This window comes from Rousettus aegyptiacus, unplaced genomic scaffold (assembly GCF_014176215.1).
Source record: "Rousettus aegyptiacus isolate mRouAeg1 unplaced genomic scaffold, mRouAeg1.p scaffold_m13_p_8, whole genome shotgun sequence".
In the NCBI taxonomy this organism is placed as follows: domain Eukaryota; kingdom Metazoa; phylum Chordata; class Mammalia; order Chiroptera; family Pteropodidae; genus Rousettus; species Rousettus aegyptiacus.
The window spans coordinates 45,415,999-45,439,483 of NW_023416311.1; the positions used below are offsets into that span (position 1 = coordinate 45,415,999).

The 23,485-nt window shown below is 31.6% G+C and overlaps 1 protein-coding gene across 6 annotated transcripts in view; it reads right to left on the bottom strand.

Annotated features, from left to right (window-relative positions):
• The window catches only part of FER (FER tyrosine kinase), a 367,914-nt gene that overhangs the window by 106,576 nt on the left and 237,853 nt on the right, over nucleotides 1-23,485 (bottom strand). For all 6 annotated transcript variants that reach the window (XM_016137231.2, XM_016137229.2, XM_016137230.2 and 3 more), the window contains 2 exons: nucleotides 22,980-23,095; nucleotides 20,512-20,606 (listed from right to left, as the gene is read on the bottom strand). In XM_016137231.2, coding sequence (XP_015992717.2) covers nucleotides 20,512-20,606; nucleotides 22,980-23,095 — 211 coding nt within the window. The remainder of the gene's footprint in view (nucleotides 1-20,511; nucleotides 20,607-22,979; nucleotides 23,096-23,485) is intronic.

Here is a 23,485-nt window from a genome sequence, read left to right on the forward strand (position 1 = left end):
CAAAGTCTGACAGCCTTCAAATGAAGCTGTCATCATGGAAAGCAGAGAAGTGTGAATGAAAGGTTTTTGATCAAACATTGCTGCTTCAAGAGCAACCTCCCTCTAGATTTTTCAACTAAGTGAATAAAATACAATTTTTATATATTTTATGTACTAGCAACTCAAAAATCCTTAAAGATAAAATAATACCTATATCCAATAAATATCTAGAGAATTAAAAAAGATAATATAGATATTAAATAGGTGGAACAAGTAGGATACAATGAAAGGAAGTGTTTTATTATTATATGCGGGCAACTTTTAGTAAGACGGTAGAAGACTGATTTCAATAGCCCTTAAAGATTTCTTCATGCTGTGGAAATTTGGTCTTACCTATTATTCAGTATTAATATTAATGGGACTCTGAGGAACTGATTGCATTAAACAAAGTTGGAGAGATTATGTAAACAATACTAATTTATCAATTTGTCATTGGAAAAAAGGGGTCATCAGGGCTATAACACTAATTTCTTATCACTGAATCATATCAAAATTTTAATTTATCTTCGAACAGCTTTGAATTTTATTAAATTAAGAGACACCAGCCCCTAGTGATATATAAAATGTATAATTCATGACCCGTGTTCTTTAGGATATAAATTTGTTCCCGAGAATTTTAGTTTAGTTGTGTTCATTTGTACATTTAAAATAAATTGTAGAGAGCTAGTTGGAAGCTTCGTTTTTCACTGTTCAGAGTTCTTATTTAAATAATAAACTTTTGCTTCTTTAATCTATAGTAATGAGAGCTGGGGCTATTAGTCAACCCGTCAAAAATAAAGGAAAAAAAATCTATATGCCAATCACGAACGATGAATGCTGATTCAACTTGCACTCCATGAAACACTGAATAGGTGTTATGTAATTACAGATAAGCCAAAACAAGTTATTGAAGAAGAATCAATGCAAACACCGAAGCAGAGGATACCGACTACTACATGTAGAGTATGTATACTTAGGAGAGATGGTTTCCACAAAAAGAGATTAACTAGGAGAATACTCTAGATGTCAATCAAGATGGTGAGGGTTTATGTTAAGAACTATCTAAAAAAAGACTAAAGATTAGATCTAAAAAGACTCTGTAATAAGCTAGAAATGGGTGTGTGGGGAAAAATGAGAAAGACAAAAACACTAAAAAACTGAAAATGACTCCAAATTATACTGGCTTTCTTGTTTCCATTTTCTTCTTTTTAAAGAACCACTTAATGAACAGCTTGCTACCAAAGTAGCAAAATTCAGCCAGGCCAAATGCAGGGCTGAGTGTGAGGTTTTCCCAGTTTGGATTGACACATGACATTAGTCTTTTCAGATGAAGTTCCTTAATAGCCATGCCCTGCTAACACTGCGGAATAGTGGGAACCTTTTGCATTTCTCCTTTGCAGATGATCCTTGAGAATGTAACTAGAAAGAAGTTGCGGTAACAGCTCTATTAAATAAGAGTACATTTCACAGTGTTTTTAACTTGTTGGGTCAAAGGGCAACAGCTATAATCTTGCCAGACAAATACATGAACTGCCACTACAGATGCCAGAGTCAGCTTTCACAAACCCTCAGAATGTCAGTACTAGAAGGTACTTTGGAAATAAACAGTTTTTTTCCCCCTCTATTATGGAGGCGGGCACTGAAATTACCTGATTTATTTTTAAAGTGGTGATTTTAGTGATATTATTGAAATTCTAAGGCAAATGTATAGTCTGCAAACTGTGGCCTGGAGGTCAAAACCGGCCCCTGCCTATTTCTGTAAATAAAGTTTTATTGGAAAACCACCACACTCACTGCTTTACATATTGTCCAGGAATCCTTCTATGTTAAAATCACAGAATTTTGATAGATTAAAATGGCCTTCAAAGCATAAAAATTTTTACTATCTAGCCCTTTACAGAAAGTTTGCAAACTCCTCTTTTAAGGTATCACTCAGTATTCCATATAGCTGTAGTCTCTTTCATTTCAATAATTCTTATGATTATTTTGTCTACTTTCAACCAAGATTTTACTTTTCACTGTTTTTTTTTTAAAAAAAAAAAAAAAAAAAAAAACCAGGTCTTAATAACGCTATTTTTAAATGCTCAGAGTGAAAGGTGAAAAGGTAGATTCACCAATTCTATGTTCTAAGTCTGATAAACATATTTACACACACACACAAAACATATACATAGTAAGATCATAAATCCCCTGCCCCTCTCTCCACCCATGACCCTGTCTGCCACCAAGGCAAAGAAGTCCTACTGTCTGTATCTCTCCTGCTTTCATGCCAAACTACTCATTTTTCTATTTTGTGACTTTCTATGTCCCTAAAAGCTGCCTTTGATTTAAAGTATAAAGACAAGAATAGAAAGGAAAATTAGGTGTTTAAGATGCTGGCTCTAAAGCCTCCCGGAACACCTTTCAAATATTTAAATGGTACGATGGCATTTTTTTTTAATTAAAAAAAAAAAATCAGTGGAATGCTTATTTTGTTGCCTCTATCTGCTACAGGAAAACCTATAGAGAAAAAAGGCATCAATTCCAGCTTCCTTAGATTATTAAGAAATGTGGGATAAAAAGACACATCCAAAAGCTCATTTAAATTTACTAAAAAATTTAACAAGAAAAATATTTATAAAAGGTAACAATACTTTTAGAAATTGAATTTATCATAAGCTAGCTATTTTAGGGACATTAAAGACCCCAAATCAATGCTATCAATGACTACTTTATAAGAGTTTATTATTTAGATTAAAAAATATATTTATATCTTCATATTTATACATTTTTGTTGGTCACAACCAGAACTTAATTTATGCAGGTTTTGATCAGAAACATATCCACCAATTAAGAAACTTCTATCAGATTACAAAAGTATTACTTTAAAATACACTCTTAAAGAGCACATTGTAGCAGAGTGAGAATTTCAATGTTAAGAAAACATCAGAATAGCATCCTTTTTTACTTTTTATAAAATCATGGTAAAAAATACCTCATATATTTATCTTTCTAACATTTTAAGTGTAGAGTATACTGTTAACTATATGTACATTGTTGTACAATAGATCTCTAGAACTTTTTCTTCTTGTATGACTGAAATTCTAAACTCATTGAACAATTTGTCTCAAACAAGCATTTGAAAAAAAAAAAAAGACTATCTAAAGGGCTAACAAGCATATACAAATGTGTTCAACATAATTAGTCATACAATAGCAAATTAAAATCACAATACCTTGGTATTTCAAACCTACCAGGATAGCTATAGTTTAAAAAGCTGACAATATCTCATGCTGGCAACTGAGTCTCTCATATATTGTTAGTGAGGGTGTAAGTTTGTGTAACCACCATGGAAACTTTTTTGGCACTTTCTACTAAAGCTAAGCATGTACTTATATTATAACCCAGCAGTTTAATTCCAAGTATGTATATCCAACAGATATGTTTACCAAAAGACATTCAAAAATATTCGAAGCAACATTATTTAAAATAGCCCCAAACCAGAAACAACACAAATGCCCATAAATAGAATGGAAAAATAAATTGTGGTATATTCCTACCATAGAATAACATGTAACAATGAAAATCAATGAATTACTGCAACCATAACATGGATAAATCTCACAAACACAATGCTGAAGGAAAAAAAAATCCAGATCAAAAGGATAAATGAGCTTTGATTCCATTTACACAAAATTAAAAAAAAATGCAAAACTAATCTATATCAGGAAAATGATTATACAGGTGTGCGTACTTGTGATAATTTGAGCTGTGTATTTATGATTTCTGTACTCTCCTATATGAGTTATATTTGTTTGGTCTAGGATTTTACCCTACTTACAAAAGCTAATAAGTTAGCTTGTTTTTTTTTAATGGGTCAGAGACAAAGGACTTTAGTATAAATAACATGGTATGAGAGTGCTGTGAATAAACCCAAATGAATGGACGTCCACACATACAGTGAGAACGTTACGGGAGAGAAATTTTGAGTTTGGGAAAGCTTACATTCTATAGCGGGCAGTAAGCAAGCCTGCCTGCTCTCTGTCTCAGAGGGAGACATGACCCTCATTCCTCAAAGTTGCTCACTACAAAAACATCCCTGAAAAATGGCCCAGGTAAGGTCAGTCAGGGCCTTACATTATTGGCATACCCCTTAAGACAAGTAGAAATGCAAGAAATCAATGGCAGAGTATATCTCAACATACGTTAATAAAAAGCTTGCTATTTTTTTTTTAACATTATAAAGAAGTGGTTCTGAGAAATGCCATAAATAGAATGTAACAATAATTCAGCCAAGCCATTTGACACATTATTATAATCTTTGGTTAAAATAAAGTGAGCAGGATAGAATTATAGTAAAGTGGATTTGTAGGCTGAACAAAGACAGCCATGGAATCCTGATTTAAGATTTGATGGAGATCTGTCAGAAAGTTATCCAGGGTGTGACTGATATATTGTTACCAGTTCTGCTCTACCCTTTCTTGGTTTTCTTGCTCCTCATATGAATTTGGCCTATGGGATATAAATTCTTACAAAATAACCACAAAGAAAAATAATTCTATATATAATGAATACAAAAACTTAGGTGGGTGTTATAAAGGTTCCAGTTTGAAAAATTAATCTTTGGAAATTTTTTATATATTGATAAAAACTGAAAGAGTGTATGTCTCTCTGAAATAGCTCCCCAATTGTTTTTCTACCATTCTTTTCTGAAATTATAATTTTAAAAATGCTTATATACTCTATTATTATTATAGACATACATGCCGCTCAAATGTGGAGAATCCTAGGTAGAGGGGAAGCAATACTAAAATGTATTTTTCTTTATTACAAAATATACGTATAGCAAGTTCTAACTATGATTAGTTTCCAATCATGATTAGGTTAAATATATTTTTAGGTGGTGGACAGATACACGTTAAAAATGCTAATCAAATTTCAATTCTAAGATATTTTTAGTCAAGGAATTATCTAGAAAGTAATATTCAAAAGTTACATATTTTCCTGCTTTTCTTATTGATTTATGGATCACTTTTATAGCCAGGTATAGTATAAAATACTATACCTACATATAAAAATAGAAAAGTGACAAGCAATGGTGTTATTGTAATAGCTATATTTTCTTTCATTAAATTTTTTTTGTCTTTACTAATACAAATTTTTGAAATTATCCTTTGGTTTAAAAGACCAAGGAAAGAGAAATCAGACACTATGAGAGATAGATTTAATGATTTGGGAGGGTGAGTATACAGAGGAGACAGGATAAGTTAGAAAATAATTATACATGCAGAATTTTCATGCTTAAAACTGATTTTAGTTAAATTAGCAATACCACATTAAGAGGAAAATTCAATTTGATATAAGATATATCATTATATATATATAGAATACTAAGAACAAATTATCAATTCATTAATCTTGCCTCTGTGAATACTTATAATCATTTTTGTTCTGTATTAATATTAGTAATATCAGTTAATAAAAATTGACTTGCATTTCAGGTTTCTAACATACTATATTTGAAAAATAGTTTTTTCAATGAGTCCAATTTACATTCAACAAGAGAATATATAAATCCCAAAGTTTATCTATAATCAGCTACTGAAAAGTTATAGAAGCACATTCTTAGAAGTGTTTAACAGTTTGTGTTTATACCTGCCTGTGGATTATATAAAACAACTTTAATGTCCATTCTACAATGAAAGTTTTAGCTGTTTAAAAAAGTGAAGTAAAACAGATCAAATCTTTCCTCTATCACTTAAAATTATTTATTACTGTAGCATCTTAGATATTATTCAAATAGGAAAACTTGGCTCATCTTTCTGAAATGGACAGCACACGTATACCATGACATTGGCATTTTGAAAGATCCTTGACGTCAACATCTTCTTTCCATTTAGCAAAGATCTTGTCATTTTCCCTGGAATACTGCCAGAATCCACCCTAGCTTGGACTTTTCATAGCTTAATCACCTCCCATTTCAACTATCAAAATGAAACAAACTCTTTACAAATCTACCTTCGGTACATTCATGGGGTGAAGGCAGTTTAGCCAAATTATTTTATTATTTAAGCCTGTCTTACATACTGTGGTTTTCTATACATCCTGACACATTTCAGAAATTGTTATTTTTTCATTCCTATTCATCTGACAGGTTTTGAGCTCTCCAAAGATCACTTGTCCTCCAAATAACCTACTTAATATCCACTTGTCTTCTAACCTTGATTCATCTCTCTCTTTTTATGAATTCCTGAGACTGTGAACCATCATTTTACTTGGACTGCTTTTCATACTCTATTTACAAATAAGTATGTATGACTTACACATTAATAGCACTCTTTTTCTGTTAAACTAAAATTTAATTGTTCGGTAATGCTCTAGTAGGAAGAGAAAGAAATAAATGCCTCAGATTAATTTTGTATTAGTGAACTAACATTTTGACTAAACAATCTGGGCCAAAATAGGTAATTACTAGTGCTTTGAAAATACTGACAGTTTTCGAATGTTGGATATTGTTTCCTCTATAGTATTTGGGCACTATAGGAATCTGATAACTCATTGAACTGAAAATCCAACCTATACTTAATGTTACTCCTCAGCTAAAATTAATTTAGCAGCAGCTAATATCTACTAAATACTTAGAATACATTAAAAATTATGCCATGTTCTTTACGTATTACTTCAATTAACTCTTGGAACATTATTATTCTCATTTTATAAGTAAAGATGTTGAGACTTAGAGCAATTTCGCAACTTGCCCAAAGTAACACAGCTAGAAGTTGAGTGAGAACTTAAACTCATATAAATAGCTCCAAAGCCACAGTGGTTATATTTACATTGGCAAAAGTCACTCTAAAGTATATCAGCTTCCAAATGACAGTTGCAATGCACTTTAAATTCCACTGGCGATTTCTTTTAAGTGTCAAAGTGAGTAACATCAGAACATCACAACTCAGCAGTGAGAAGCCTCAAATACTTTGGGGCTGAGTAGGGAAATCCTGATTGTATAATCAAGTACACTGAGATGAAATAAATTTAGTCAAAAGGAGCATTACATAAGATAAGAAAAAAATACTACTTTATACTCTTATTCATCAAGACTTAAATCTCTATTATGATCATGACTAGAGGATGGAGTTGACTTGACTATTTATAAATTCATCTCTTCTATGTACTTGATTTTACACATAATATTGTGAAGCCCAGTGGAAGCACAGGGAGTCACAGGGAGTCACAATCTTTTTAAGGAAGACCTCTTGAGTTCAGATCTCTTGAACTGTTTGCTGATCCAGAGGTCTGAAGTTTGGGGAATATTCATAAATGTTTCCTATACCATATCTATTTACATATTCAAGATAGAATATGAAATAGAATATATCTCCACATGAGAATGAAAATAGATGTACAAAAGTTTTTACTGAAGTACACTTTATGTAGCAGATGAATAGAAAAACAATTATTAAGCAGGGCATAAACTAATGCTATGCAACTCTTAAAATAATAAATTAAATTTATATACTGATGTAAAAACTCCAAAACATTTTGTCAAATAAAAGAATACAGAGAACAAAACAGTGTGTATAGTACACTATCATTTGTTTAAAAAAGAAAGTAAGATATGTGTATGTTTCCATTTGCATAGAAAAGCCTCCAAAAGTGTAAAACTAAAATTAAACAAAACCTCACCAAAAAAACAAAAAACAAAAAACAAAAAACAAAAAAACTGGTAAGGCCAGCTCTCTCCAAGAAGAATTGCAAAGAGAATGGGGGTCCAGAGATTTTTTCACTGTTTCCTATGTATTGTTTGAAAGTAAAACTTAAAATAATTTACTCTACTGAATAAAACACAATTGCATTGGAAGTATAATAAAAAATGCTTACCTGGACCTATGAGGCCCTTCATCATTCCTTCCTTCCTACCTTTCCAACTTTATCTTATGCCAATCTCTCCCACTCTCAGTACGCCTCAGTCATTCTTCCCTTCTTATTCTTCAAGTACAAAGCCACACCTACCCATAGCTTTTGCACCTGATGTTCTCTGTGCCTTTCCTTACGCCTTGGTAAAGGTAGATTGTTTTTATCTTTCGGTCTTAACACAAATGTCACCTCCTAGAGTTGTTTCCTAAGGCCTCTAAACTAAAGTAGGTACCATCTGTTATCATCTTTCTGAGAAATACATTTTATAGCAAAGTTTGGAATAAATTTATTTGCAATTAATTTTAAATATATGTCCCTCATACTACACTGAATTCAGTGAGGGAAGATGATGACAGATATATTTTCCACTAATGTGTATGATTTACAGAACGCAGCTGGTGCTCAGTAAGTATTTATCCAATAAATTAATCCGAATTTCACAAAATAGTTTTATAAAGAATGGAAAGTCTTCTAGAAAAACAGGTCTATTTCTAAGTTTCAAAGTCATTTAAATACAAGGTGATATATGTGTTTCCTATAAAGATTGTCATTTTGGAGTTTTATTTTTATCAAAACTAACTGGTCTGAAATATTTTTAAAAGAACAATAAAGTTCCTTCAAATTACAGCCTTATTAACTTAGAAATTCCACTTAGAAAAAGTAAAGAAATTTGACTCAAAAATTTCAATGACATTTTATAAAATTTTCATATATGGTTACCTAGGCTTCATGTTTAAAAAGCACTTTTAAAGGTGTGAAAAATTACAAAAAAGATAAGTAATTAGAGTCTTTTATCCTTTCAACAAATGACATTAACTACATAAATGGTTTCTTTCTTAATTTTAGTAGCCATGATAGAGGACATAGCTATTCAACCATTTGCTGTTAGCAAATACCTTAGAAGATAAATTCATTTGGCAGTCTTTAACGAGGACCCAGGAAATGCTCTCAATGCTACCACTGACAGACTAACATGTAAGACAAGAAAAAAAGCAAAACTATGTCTTAAAAAAACAGGTGTTAACCTGAATATAGTTAATATATGTAATCTCTTAAGACACAAAATTATTAAAGTTACTATATAAAGTCACTTCTTTAATCTCTTTCAGTTTGCTATATAAAACCTTTCATTGTGAATGCAAATATTGTCAAATGTGATACTGTTTTAAGTTTGACAGAGAACACTTTAGGCAAATTTATATTTTCTAGGTGTATTTATTAGGCTCTCAATCTCAAGCACAGCTGGACCAGGTACTGAATCATATTCTTCCTAGAACTGAAATTCACGCTAACAGTTACCAAGAATAATCTACTTTAGTTTTACTGAGAAGGACAAATGATGGCAAATTAAGAAGAAAGTTCCACATACACACAACCTTGTTATGATGACAGTTTCTAATATTATTTTCACATTTTCAATGATAAGAGCCTACATAACGCTTAATATAACGTACGATCCCTCAAGATGAATTTATGAAGATAGTTTATTGCTATATAACATCTGAAAACCTAGAAAGAGAAATACAGAGTACCTAAATGAGAAGAGAGAGATCAAATATGTCCAAGAATACTAGAGAAGGAATAAGAAAAATACATAATGGAATTTCAGAAGTAATTAATTTGGCCTGTCATGGAATGAGCATTTAGCAGGTAGAAGATTGATTTCATCCTTAAAATGTATTCAAATTTATGAAGAGAAAAGAAGAGAAGGCAAAAATATACACATTCCCATCCACTTGACAACAAAACAGACTCTTGGGCCTGGAGGGCCTACAAGGTATTCAGTATTATCCGTGAAATTTGTCATAAATGTGAAGCTGTGTTTATATTATTTATCCTTGAAAGTTGTTAAGGACAGCAAGAATCTAGCATATTTGGTTTAGGGTTATCATGCAAGATGACTTCTTAAACTGAAATAAATTGTTACTATGATCTGCCAGGCTGTATAAGATTTAAATCCTATTCCCTCTCTACTTCATCTGCTATTCTCCTCTTACCCTTACTTCATGCACACTGCTTTTTGTGCACCTCCATGAAGTCTGAAATGCCCACCCTCCAGATATCTACATAGCTTGTTCCCTTATTTTCATCAGGCTTTTACTCAAACGGTCTGTTCTTACTGAAGCCTTCCCTGGCCACTCTAAGACTTTCAACCTCCACCCATCCCAATAATTGCTATCTTCTTTCCTCTACGCTTTATTTTATTAATACCATTCTATGTACTACACATTTTACTTATTTATCTAACATACTTCTTGCCCCACTAGAAAGCTTCATGAGAGTAGGAGTTTTTGCTTTTCGTGGGGGTCTTCGATCTGTTTTCTTTACTTTTGAATCTCTGGTACATGGCATACATAGTAGGCATTCACTAACTGTTGAGCAAATGAATGAATAATCTAACAGAATATTTAGCCTTAAATATTTTTTAAGTAAAATTCTATTTAAAGAATATTGCTTTCTATGAGTAGAATGATATATCTCCTCAAATATTAATCATAAGGTTTTCATTTCTCCCACAAATTTAGAAAGAGGCCAGAGTTTATCTGGCTATCATTTCTGAATATACAGAATAACTTAAAACCACAATGGAATAAAATTTACAAACAAAAGTAAAAAGACAGCATTACAATATTTTTTGGCTAAATTTACAAACAAAAGAAAGATGATAGCATTACAATATCTTTGGCTAATACTAAAAATAGTCATTTGTTTGCTTTCTAAATAAAATAATCTATTTATGGTACACGTCAATGTAAGTGGGGAAAAAAACCCAACATATTCACTTTTCATCATGAATAAATCAAGTATTTTTAAAGAACTTTGATTCCACCAATTTTCAGTTGTCTTTTAGTCTTGGAAAATTAGTTTGTGCTCCCCATTGTTTTAATAACTATTTTTCTTATAATTCTAATAATATGAAAATCTCATTAATAGGCAATGTCAGATTCATATACATTGAATAGGTTACAGTGGAAAACCTATTTGCAAAACCAAGACATTATGTGTAAAATCTGCTTTTTTATTCCAGTTGAATTCACCAGGTTTACTAGTCATATTCATACTTCTAACATTTGCATAAAATATAAACAGGTTTTCACAAATAATGCAAATTTCCTTATCAATACTACTTTAAACTTTATCTGAGTGTTTTAAGTCATTTCCATTTATTGTAACGAAATCTTAAAAATGGTAACTGAACAACACAATTAAACCAACCAGTATCTTAAGGAACAGCTTATCCACGTGAAAGGAGGCATATGTGTGTTCATAACTTCTACACCTTCAAACATTAAGAAACTTTGATTGCTATAAAATCATTTTAAAAACTGGTTCTAAGAGCAAAAATATGGCTCAGAACAAGCTTAGTCCTGCTCATCAGGCTACCTGCCTCCTTGTTAGAGGTACTTGTAGATGTAAGTGCCATCAGATGCTCAGAACATAAAAAACATGAGTAATATTGCTCAGATATACAAAATGCACCTGTGCCTCAAATGCACCATGAAAACAATGTTTGTTATAACATATCAAGCTTTGCTCATCGACAGAAAAAAAATCCTTAGGCACTTCTTTAAATCCACTCAAGTCAAAGAGGTAGTACAGTAATAGTCATTATATTTCAAGTTTCATTCTTCATACTCTCCTTCTGGTTTAATGTTTTTATCATTTACCTCAACCTCTGGGAAAAAATATGTACTGTTAGAAGGGAGTGATCTGCCTGAAAAACAACAGACACGTGCCAGTCCCACTTGTGTGGAATACCAGCAGGTTGTCAATTTATGTCATGCTTAAATTAAAGTAATTTCAAAGGAGATTAGTGCTTTTAGTTTTTGGAGAAATGGCCAGTTTAAACTATTCCATCTGCATTTGCTTTGGGATATTAGGCAGCAAATGAAACATTAGGGCAACCCGACGTATCGTTTGGCTGAGAAAGAAATATCAATTTAAAGACGCTATCCTTTTCAAATGTTGTTTTTAGAAGTACTTTAATTGTATCAAAATCTATTATCTGTGACATAAGATGGCAACTGAATGCATTTATTTTGCTTTTCATTAATGTAATATTCTTGAACTATAAAATGAAGACCAATGTCTAAGTTTAGATACTGTAACATCGGTTAACATATAAAGGAAAAGTTACCCATTCTACCAAATTGAAATTTATAATGGATTATTTTATAATAACACTCATACCGAATTTGTTTTAAAAGAATATTCTATCAACATCTCGAAACAACATAAAGTAATACACAATACAAAATTAGGTTCTTCGTTAATTTATTAGCAACATAAAAAATTTAGCCACTGAGCTGACATATCTTATAATTTTTGGTACAAAATATTAATTTGAGAATTACTATGTTGTCCTTTCTCTTGAATTTGAAATTTCTGCTGTGAAGTGACATCGTTATACAACTGGTGATGGGTTATATCTATATAAGGCAAGGTTCCAGTTCGGATTTTGAGGACTCTTTAGTAAGTGCCAGGAGCCATGTTTCTTAATCTTTCCTTGGCACTTGATCCTTTTCTACATTTATGATGACTGAAACAAATGCCAGGGAAGCATCCAGGGCCAAAACGCTGGGAGTTTGTTATCAAAGGAACAAAACTGTCATTTCTAGGAACTACTATAATAACCTCCTGTTGCTGTAATGTCACATAACTGAAATTGGTTCTGTTAAAATCCATAAAAATATAGTATTTCATGATGAATTGGAGGGGTAAAATGTTTATTTAAAAACATTTAGTTTGTAACAAAAATTAGTGAAATTATCTATAGAAATTACGGATGAAATAATTTTAAAAAATTCTGACACTGGGGAAATTTCTACTAAAAGGTTAGAAATATTTATGAGAATATTAATACTCATGTCCAGATTTCTAAGCCAAAATCTCTAAATAAATAATATAAACTATATGAGTTCAGTTCCCATTTTAAAAGCACATTATAGTGGTGAGATATATTTTGATAATGTCTAAAGCCTGATAAAAATTCTTCAATAATTCTAAAAGTCCAAAACCAGAAGTCATTTTAAATTAGGTTTTAGGATTGCCTAGGGGTGCATATCTGTGTTAGCTGAGGTATGTACCATACAATATAACATTCGATTAGTTTCAGGAAATTCTGTAACTCAAAGAGAACATCCAGGTCAGAAAGGAGGAGGCAGTTACAAGTCTCTAGTGAAAGAGTGAAGACTGACATTTTTCAAGCCTTGCTAAAACTAATCCTCTATCCAGGATCTACAGAGATACTGTACATAGAGATTAAGGCGCTCAGTCTCCTATTCAGCAGAGTATCTTGTAGCAGCCTTAATTTAACCACGTATATGAAAACAAATTACAGACGTGTGGACCATAAATATTCCTTTAAGTCATGCTTGTCAAATAAAAACACTCATTTCCTTCATTTGAGTTTTTAAGTAACAAACGACTTGTTTACAAAATAAAATGGGGGTCATCTTTTAGCATATTAGAGCTTTTCTTGTTTTGTTTTTAGTATTTCTTAGTTCCACCTGGAATTGTCTTTTGTTTGATTTTACTTATCCAGCAACCCACAGGCAAGCATGTAAATGAAGTATTCGTAATTCGAGAGGTGATTCGATTGGAGACAGGATCATCTTAGAGTATTCACTCTAAACTTGAATTCTCAAATGCTTATAATCTATTCAAACATTACTGTGGTTAAAATATATTTTGGACTTATGATTCCAAAGGGCTTAGTTATCTGACAAGAACAGGAGCATATTAAATATTTGCATAATACATTTTTGAAATAGCTTGCATATTAGACACTAAGCAGTTATTAAATTTTGCTTTTAACCTACCAGTTTTCTAAATCTTCCCTCCACAGCTTGATCTCCGTAGAGAAAAAAGTAATTCAAACAAAAATTTTTCTGTTTACTGTAATAGCTATTTACTTCTCTGTGCATAAGACTGAGAAATTATGGAACAAGGATTCATGTATTTGTCCATAGGGTATCTTGCATAGCCACTGGTTTGAATTTTCACTTGTATTTTCAATTTATAAAAGGATCATGTATTTTGACCCACTTATAAACTGAATGATATAATAGAAAATTGAAAGAGCACTACTTTCCCACTTCATATTTAACTGATGTTGACAAGTCACTTTAAGCTCTCTAAATTTCATTTAGCTTCTTTGTAAACAAGGATAAAAATACTGCCTGGTAGAAAAAAATGACATAATGTTAATTAAAGTGCTTTGACAACTTTAAAATATTATACAGCTGTAAAATATTTATATTATTATGTCATCTTTATAAAAATGAAAATTATCTGGTTATTTCACCATCATAGCTTTTGTAAAAAAGAGGAAAGGACAGAAAGATACTGTTTTGTAGTAGTCTGAGAGTTTGTTATGAGAGGTTTTTAATTTAAGAAAAAATTTCCTAACAAATATTTAGGTTAGAGTTAAAATTTAAAGGCCATCTAATCTAGCCACCTTAGTTTTACATATAAGGAAAGAAAGACCAATGAAAGCTAAATATTAAAACATACAAAGAAAACAATCACAAATGGTGGTAGAAAGGGAAGAATGAAAAACAAACTTCATGCTTCCCAATTCATTCTTGGTCAGAGAAATCTAAGGGTAGGATTAGAACTTGGAGCAGGTTCAGAGTTTGGGTTAAAGTTCTGGCTAGATTACAGTATGTTAATAAGTCATTTTTTCTCTTAGCTAATTATAATAAAAATGATGATTATGGCAACACATAAGATGGTTATTACATATTAAGCACTCAGACATATACATCTAATAAGTATTTATAGATACACATAGATACAGTATGCATTTAATTATAATCACACAACTTACAAGTGTCTGTGACAAGCTTTTAGCCAAGACTGCCTGGCCTCCCCCTCCCCCTCTTTTTTTTCTAAGAGATATACTGAAGTTCAGTTTATGTACATAAAATCTATCCATCTTAATGTACGATTTGATGAGTGTTGACCAATTTATAGAGGTGTACAACCACTACCACAATCCAGTTGAGAACACTTTCACTACTCCAAAAAGATCCCTCATGCTTATGCATAGTCAATCCCCATCTCAACTCCCAGCAGCAGGAAACCCCAAGTCTGCTTTATCCATAGATACCTTTTCTGGGCATTTCATAGAAAGAGAATCATACAACATGTAGTCCTTTGCATCGGACTTGCTTTAATTAACGTAAAGTTCTTGAGGTTTATCTATATTGTAGCATGTATTAGTTCATTCTCTTATTGCTTAGTAGTATCTATTATATGAATTTACTAGATCGTTTATCTATTCATCACTTAAAAGACATTTGGATTGTTTCCACTATTTGGCTATTATAAATAATGCTGCTATGAATATCTGCATGTGGTTTTTGTGTGGACATAGCCTTTCAATTCCCTTGGGTCGATACATAGAATCAGAGCTCAGTTTATGTGGAAAATTTATGTATAAATTTTTGAGAAATGTGAAACTCTTTTCCAAAGTGGATGTATTATTTTATATCCCACCAGTGATGTATGAGGGTTCTGGATTTTCCACATCCTCACCAACACTGACTAGAGTTCAAGATCTCCATTACTATCCTCTACAGCCATTCATTGACCATGCACGTGTCAATGACTATTAGAATGGGCAGGAGAGGGGAGCTAAGTGAATGGAGAAGTGAAAAAGACAGATTCTTACACTTTTGTAAAGGCAACCAAGTCTATTTCATTTATTATTTTTTTTAACTTCTAAGACTTTTTTGAGAACAATTTTTGGTTCATAGAAAAATGGAGAAGGTACAGAGATTTCCCATGTAACCCCTGCTCCACAGAGCACAGCTTACCCTATTATCAACATACATCACCAGAATGGTACATTTGTTACAAATAAAAAACCTACATTGAGACATCATTACCACCCAGAGAGTCCATAGTTTACACTAGGGTTCATTCTTGGTCGCGTACATTCTATGTTTGGCCAAATGTAAAATGACATTTATCTACTATTATATCATATGAAGTAGTTTCATGCTCCCTAAATCCTCTGTGCTATACCTATTCCTCCCTCCTTCCTCCTTCATCCCTGGCAACCAATGAACTTTTATCTCCATAGTCCCCTTTTCCAGAACGCCATATATTTGGAAACATACGTTACACAGTCTTTCCTGACCGGCTTTTCTACTTAGTAATATGCATTTAAGTTCCCTCTGACTTTTCACAGCTTATTTCTTTTTAGCATTGAATAATATTTTATTGTTTGATAATAATACAGATTGTTTATCCACTCATCTAGTACAAGACATCTTAATCACTTCCAAGTTTTGGCATTGTGAATGAAGCTACTATAAATATCTGTGTGCAGGTTTTGGTGTGGAGATAGTTTTCAATTCCTTTAAGTAAATACTAAAGAGTGTGATCAACGAATAGTATGTTAGAATATGTTTAGTAAGAGTATGTTTACTTTTATAAGACACTGCCGCACTATCTTCTATGAACGAAGACAGTGTTCTTTTTTTCTTCTCAGTATACTCTTTATTTTCTTTTCTTGTCTTATTGCATTAGCTAGGATTTCCAGCACAATGCTGAAACAGAATGGCGAGTGGTATTCTTGCCTTGTTCCTGACTTAGTAGGAAAGCTTTGAGTTTTCCACCATTAAGTATGATGGTTAGCTATAGGGACATATATGTAATCTCACAAACATACACAGATAACACACATATAATTAAGTTGAGGAAGTTCCCCCATACCTGGTTTACTATTTTTTTAAAATCATGAATGAGTGTTGGAGTTTGTCAAATGCTTTTATTGCATCAATTGATATAATCACGTGATTTTTCTTTTTTAGCTTCCTGATGTAATAGATTACATTAATAGATTTTAAAATGTCGAACCAGCCTTGTGTATGTGAAATAAACCCCCCTTGTATTTTCAAAACCATATACTTATCAGCTTTTCATCTTGTAGTGGAAATAGTTTTTATAAGGAATTTTTTTGCTAATTTGTCCTTATAAATACTGATGTGTTCATTGATGAGAAATAAGAAGGGTGCATAGGACTATCCTGAGAGAAAAAAGCAGAGAATGGAGTTTGTCACTGAGGCTTAACCTGAAGATGTCATAAAATTATGAGTTCATTATTTCTGAACTTGCTATTTTGGCCCAATTTTCATGATATTAGAATGTGAGATACATTCTATTATTTAGTATGAGAGATTTCAAAAGTGTGAATTAAACATGCACATTCTATATGATCCATTCATTCTGCTTTTTTCCCTAGAGAAATGAGAGCACATATCCATACAAAGACTTGTACATGGATGTTCATAGCAGCTTCATTTGTAGTAGCACCAAACAGGGAACAATCCCAAAACTGATCAAGAGTTGAATGGATAAACTGTGGTATATTTATGTGATGTAATTCAATTCAGTAACAAAAAGGAATTAACTATTGGCACACATTACAACATAGATGAATCACCAAAATATAAAGAGTATAACTATATGATTCCAGTTTTACAAAATTCTGAGAAATACTAATACATAGTTTCCCAAAGTTGATCAGTGGTTGACTGGATGGGGTAGAGAGGAGCAGAAGGAAGAGACTATAAAGAAGCATGAGAAAAATTTGGGGTTAAGTCTGCTGATGGTTTCACAGGTATATTCATGTCAATACAATAAAGTGTGCATATGTAAAATACATATCAATCACATCATAAAGCTATTTTCAAAAATAACAAATTATGATTATGAAAAATTAGATATTTGACATTTTCTCAAAAATAAAGTATGCCTGACATTTTAAGGAAAATAACTGACAGTTTTTATTGCCAGTGATAAAATTCAAACATTCGATAAAAATGGAAATTTTAGAAAACACATATTTGTATAAAAGAAAAAAACATAATGAAAAAAAAGCACGTTCAACATTGTGCACCTGAGAGCTTTCCATTACTTTTCCAATGAGACTACTGGTGACATTAATAAATGGGATCTTTTGATACTATAAATGAATTATGTCAATATCGGAAAAATCTGCATAACTTGGTCATTGGATATTTTCCAAATGACAAAGTACAATGTTATGCACAGATAACAGATCTATTCAAATTTCAAGATCAACTAATGAAGTTGTATAACTGAGTATGAGAAGTTCATTGGTGTGGTTTCAGATTCCACACTGCAACTAACATTTAAGAAAATTTAGCAAAATCTATGGTAGGCAGAATTTAAGGATGCCTCCCAAAGATGTCTCACCCTAGTTCCTGGAACACGTGAACATGAATAAATGTCACTCCTGTAATTACATTCTGTTCTATGGCACAGTTGCCCTAAAGATAGGGAGATGATCCAGGTGAGCCTGGTCTAACAAAGAGACCTTCCAACAAAGCAGTGCCCTCCAGCTGGTCACAGAGAAGGAAGTTACAGAAATTGAGAACACTTGAAAGATATGCTGGGTCCGAAGATGGAGGGAGCTTTGGGAAAATAAATACAGAAGTTGAGCGATCACAACTGCAAGCCAAGAAAGGGGACCTTATACCATTTCTTAGCAGCAAGGAATATGATTCTGCCACCAACTGAAGGAGCTTGGGGGTGGAATCTTCCCTAGTGCCTCCGGAAAAAGAGTACAGCCTGACATCCTGATTTTTGGTTTTGTGAGACCCTGAGCAGAGAACCCAGTCAAGCCTGCCCAGAATTCTAACCTATACAACTGTGAGGTAATAGATGGATATTGTTTAAAGCTGCTACATTGTGAGTACTTGTTATGCAGCAGTAGAAAGCTAATATATTTACTGTAAATCAAAATGCATGTAAACTCAGATCCAATAATCCCAGTGTTGAAAATTTAGCCTACAGATATAATTCAAAATGATTACTAGTCTAAAGATGTTAATTGAACATTGTTGGTAAAACAAACAAACAATAAAAATCAAAACAACCAAAGTAACCATAAATAGAGGATTGGTTAAATTATATAAATTCATAAAATGGAATATTCTGTAGTCATTACAAAGGAAAGGTAGCGCTACATGGATGAATATGAAATAAAACCATAATTATATTAATAAAAAAATGTCAGAAAGTTATAATTTTTTTTCATAAAGATGTGCATAAAATCAAAGTATCTGCATTAAACATTATCTAGGGGAATAACAATAAAACTAAATAGCGATGAGCTTTGGATAGGATCAGATTGTTGAGTGGGAGGTCTGCATTTTTGATTTATACCTTTTATTACATTTTGAATTTTCTATTGAACTTTATTCTTATTCATTTAAAAAATTATCAATAGAGTTTACTAGTTGGTATCTAGGTAAACACTTCCCTGGCCCTCCTGCAAAGCTAACATGTTCTGTTTTATTCAACTTGGACCTGCCTTCAGGAATTTGTCATTCCCAGTCTTTTAATTATCCATGGTTTAAGACCAAAATCAGTTTCCATTATCAAGTCTGCCCTGCCCCATAAATCTAAGTTCCTTGGTAAGATTTCTTATTAACTGTGTCCTCACTATGTGAATGTTTACGTGTATATTTATATATCCGACTTTAACTAAAATTATAAGCTATGCAATTATTTTTAAAATTTTAGACTGTACTCTATCACTTTTCATCACTATATTGAAAGCCACTTTAAGATATAAATCATAGTGTAAACCATGCAAATATACAATGTACTATGCTAATACACTGCCATCTTGATGAAAATGATCTAGGAATTCTGCAGTTATATAACATCCATAAATTCTGCAATAGCAAGCAAACCAGGTGATAAAATGGAACCCATTTACCTTAAATAATGGAACCCATTAGTCTTAAATACTGGAAACAGTATTTAATGGACAATCTACAATATCAAGTTTACTTAATGTATACTAAAATTAAAATTAGAAATATTTTTCATATTACTTTAAGTTTCTTCTTTTAAAATGAGTACATAGTCATTAAAGTTAACAATGCTAATCCTTTTCAGTTATTAAATATTGTATTTGTAAATCTTAAGATCAAATTTCACCTGATTATATTTTATACAACAGAAAGATGTTGAATGAAAACAGCTTAAAAATGTACTGTATCAGTTTAATGTTATTCTTGTTTCTTGGCAAGTTGTTAACCCAAAAACCTGTTGAAAGTCACAAGAAATACTAGGAAAAATGCCAAGACAGATTACTTTTTTCTTCATTCACATGTGAAATTAGTTTATAGTTCATAAGTTTGGTTATAATATACAACCAGACAAGAGGATGTATGGTTAATGTACTTAGAAAATGATATACAATGAACTACATATAGGATAGTACCATATCATTGTTATAAAATCAAAGAAGACCATTTTTTCTAAATAGCCTTTCTCACATAAACATATATGTATAACTGAATTCTATGTGTAACTGCACTGTAGTAATTTATTTTCTCTTAAAAAACAGGTTGGCTGACATTTTCTAGAAAATAGCAAAGTATTATGGACTATAAAAATATTAAGTATGTGCCAAGCTCTTTGTCATCAGGAAAATGTTAAACAAAATCCTTGGAAACTTTACAAGGAGAAATCAAAGGGACTGGACATGGAAAAGTAATAAAACATGACACTAAAATATAAATGAAACCTCTAAAATGATATTACCTGTAATCAGTTCCATAATGATGTAGATAGGCTGTCTTTGTGTGCAAACTCCTATAAGTTTGACGATATTGGGATGATCATATTGCTTGAGAATTCTGGGTGACAGAAAAGTGTAAAAATAGTTAACATTTAAATAAAAAAGCATTAATTTATAATCACAGTGTATCTAAGTGGAATACACTTTAATTAGCATAATTCGACTTTTAAAATTTCAGTATGAACCTGAATTATGATAAGTAGGATATATACGAGTTTTAATAAATATTGGCAAAAAACAGATATGAATGAGTCAATTGTTTTTACTTCAATTAAATGTTCAGTTAAAAATTATTATCCACTCTGAATGACTAGCAACCATAGTCCAAAATATGTAGAATTCCCTTCAAAGTATATGTGTTTGTCCACAACAAAAGCGTAGATGAAAAGTATTAGTGAACCTAAACTATAAGCTGCTACGGTAGTAACTTTTAATTTTGTTTTATGTGTACCCTTGATTTAAAACATGTAAAAATAAGAATCCAATTCAAATTGATAAATACTATAAGGTAATCATTTCATTGAACTCATAATAATAGCTTTCTTGATAATAATACATTTCAATATGTTGAAAACTCAAGAGTTTTGAGAAAGCTGGCAAAAAGACAAATAATTGAGTAACAGTTTCAATATAGACTTAAACTGAAGTAGAGAAGACACTTTGGATGAGGCAAAATTTCAGAGTGCTATAAATGTAGCACAGACTTATCCATAGGACACCAAGCATGAGTTAAAAGTAGATCAGATTCCCTCAGAGGCCTGTCCACCCTGATGATTTCTATTACCAAATTTTACTCTATATTATCTTACTGACATAGTTATAATGACACATCTGAAAGATGCAGTTTTCTTTCCTAAAAGAATGAAAATAACTTTATTTGGAGAAATATAAAATAACTTATATGTTTTGTACATATACAGTTAAAGCAGAGATAGCTCTAAGAAAAATGTTTTGGATTGAAAACAATGATTAATAAAAAGATAAAGTAAGGAAAATTCTAGTGATAAGGGAAATACTCTGACAATAACTTTGAGATTCCAACTTTTATAAAGAATTAAAAGGTTTTGGAATGTTTAGCTTTAATCCAAAATGTCATTTCTGAGGTTGGAAACTACTTAGTAAAGAAATTCCACAAAACAGCCAACCTGAACTCAAATGGAATATTAAATATGTAAATATAGCTCTATCAACTATTGAGAGACACTTAAGAGACTGAATGAATATAATTTTCATTTTTAAGATAAAACTTCATAATCTCACCTAAGAGGAAATTTATTTAGCAATAAAACAATCAAATTTGAAAGAAAAAAATTGAAAATGTTAGATATAACTGCACCATAAGAATATCTATGAATAATTAAATAATGAACCTATGAATTTCAATTAGTGATAACATGCCTTTAAATTTATCAGTGTATTTCCCAAATTGAGAATAATGTACATGAAAAATGTTTTCAACTTTATTCTACAGATATTTAATAAATGCATCTGACTGATTAAATCCTTGTTTCCAATATTTAGTTTTAGATGATAAATGGAGAAATACACATCAAAATGTTCCACGCCACGGGATTTAGTTCTCTCAATTGCCATGTCCTCTGTTCTCCCACGGGACTTTATAGAAACTTAATTTTATACACCATGCCATGATGGAGATCACCCCTTGCCCCTACACTCACTCCTTTACCTTAACAATCTATGAGTCCATGGGTCTTCTTCCTCTCCCAATCATCCATTCATCTCCCAAACATATGTTCATTCTCACTCTGTCCAAATCACCTTTCCATTCGTTTCATGTTTTGTTATATAAATTAGATTTTGCCACTAGCAAAATGTTTTAACTATTTGCAACACAGAAGTAGCAATTTGAAACATTAAATTTTAGCTAAAAGGAAAAAATATTGTCCTAGAATTTCAATTAGAAAAGAAACAATATGAAAAGTTTGAAACAAATGCCACACACTGAGTTAAAGAAGACATTTGAGGTTATCAGAATGCAAATGAAAAAAAATGAATCAAACGATCATATCTGAGTAAGGTTGGAGAGATAATAATTATATATCTAAATATATATAAATTGTATTTTCTATATAGAATACATTAATTTTTTATTATAAGGACAGTCACAACATTGAATATATACACATATATCCACATGCATATATGTATTTGCAATATTTTGAAGGACTTAAAGAATTCTGTTTTTTAGCATCCAGCTTTTTTGACTGTGATTATCTAACTGACCTAAAGTCTAACTCTGAAACACTGGAACGTTTTATTTCCACATCGTATATGTGCTTACTTATGAGGGCCTATTTACAAGTGCTTATTTCTACTTCAGCAAATTATAATTTAAGATATCTTCAAACTTACATTCTAATAAATCACTTATCTTACAAATACTTATTTTATATTACTTAAGAGAACTCACTTGGCTTCTTGTAAAAATTTTATTTTCAGTTCCTGAGGAAGATCTTCTTTACATGTTTTAACAGCCACATCGGTTTTATCCTTTAAGATGCCTTTATATACTTCACCAAAATTTCCCTGAAAATACAAATACATTTATTGTTTGGAGTATAAGACAGCCATATAAATCTTTGGAAAATCCAGGAAAGCATGTAATGGTGCATTTTGAGCTAACCGAAGTACTCTGCTAGCATTATTCAGAGTTTTAAATTGAAATAAAGATTTGGAATATTGCTCTCACCAATCCTCTGACTTTAAATATACTATCCAACACACCAACCATTTGTGGGATTGAGGCTTGAGGACAATCGAAAAGGAAAATGGGGGAAAAAACTGAATGAGAATAAAATAAAAGGGAAACCTCAAATTGCCACTGTCAGAAAAATGTAAGTTTCATTCTACCTAGTTCCTCATATCCCCTAAACTCTAAATTTTATTAAGTTAAAAATATTTTATCCATTAATTTTT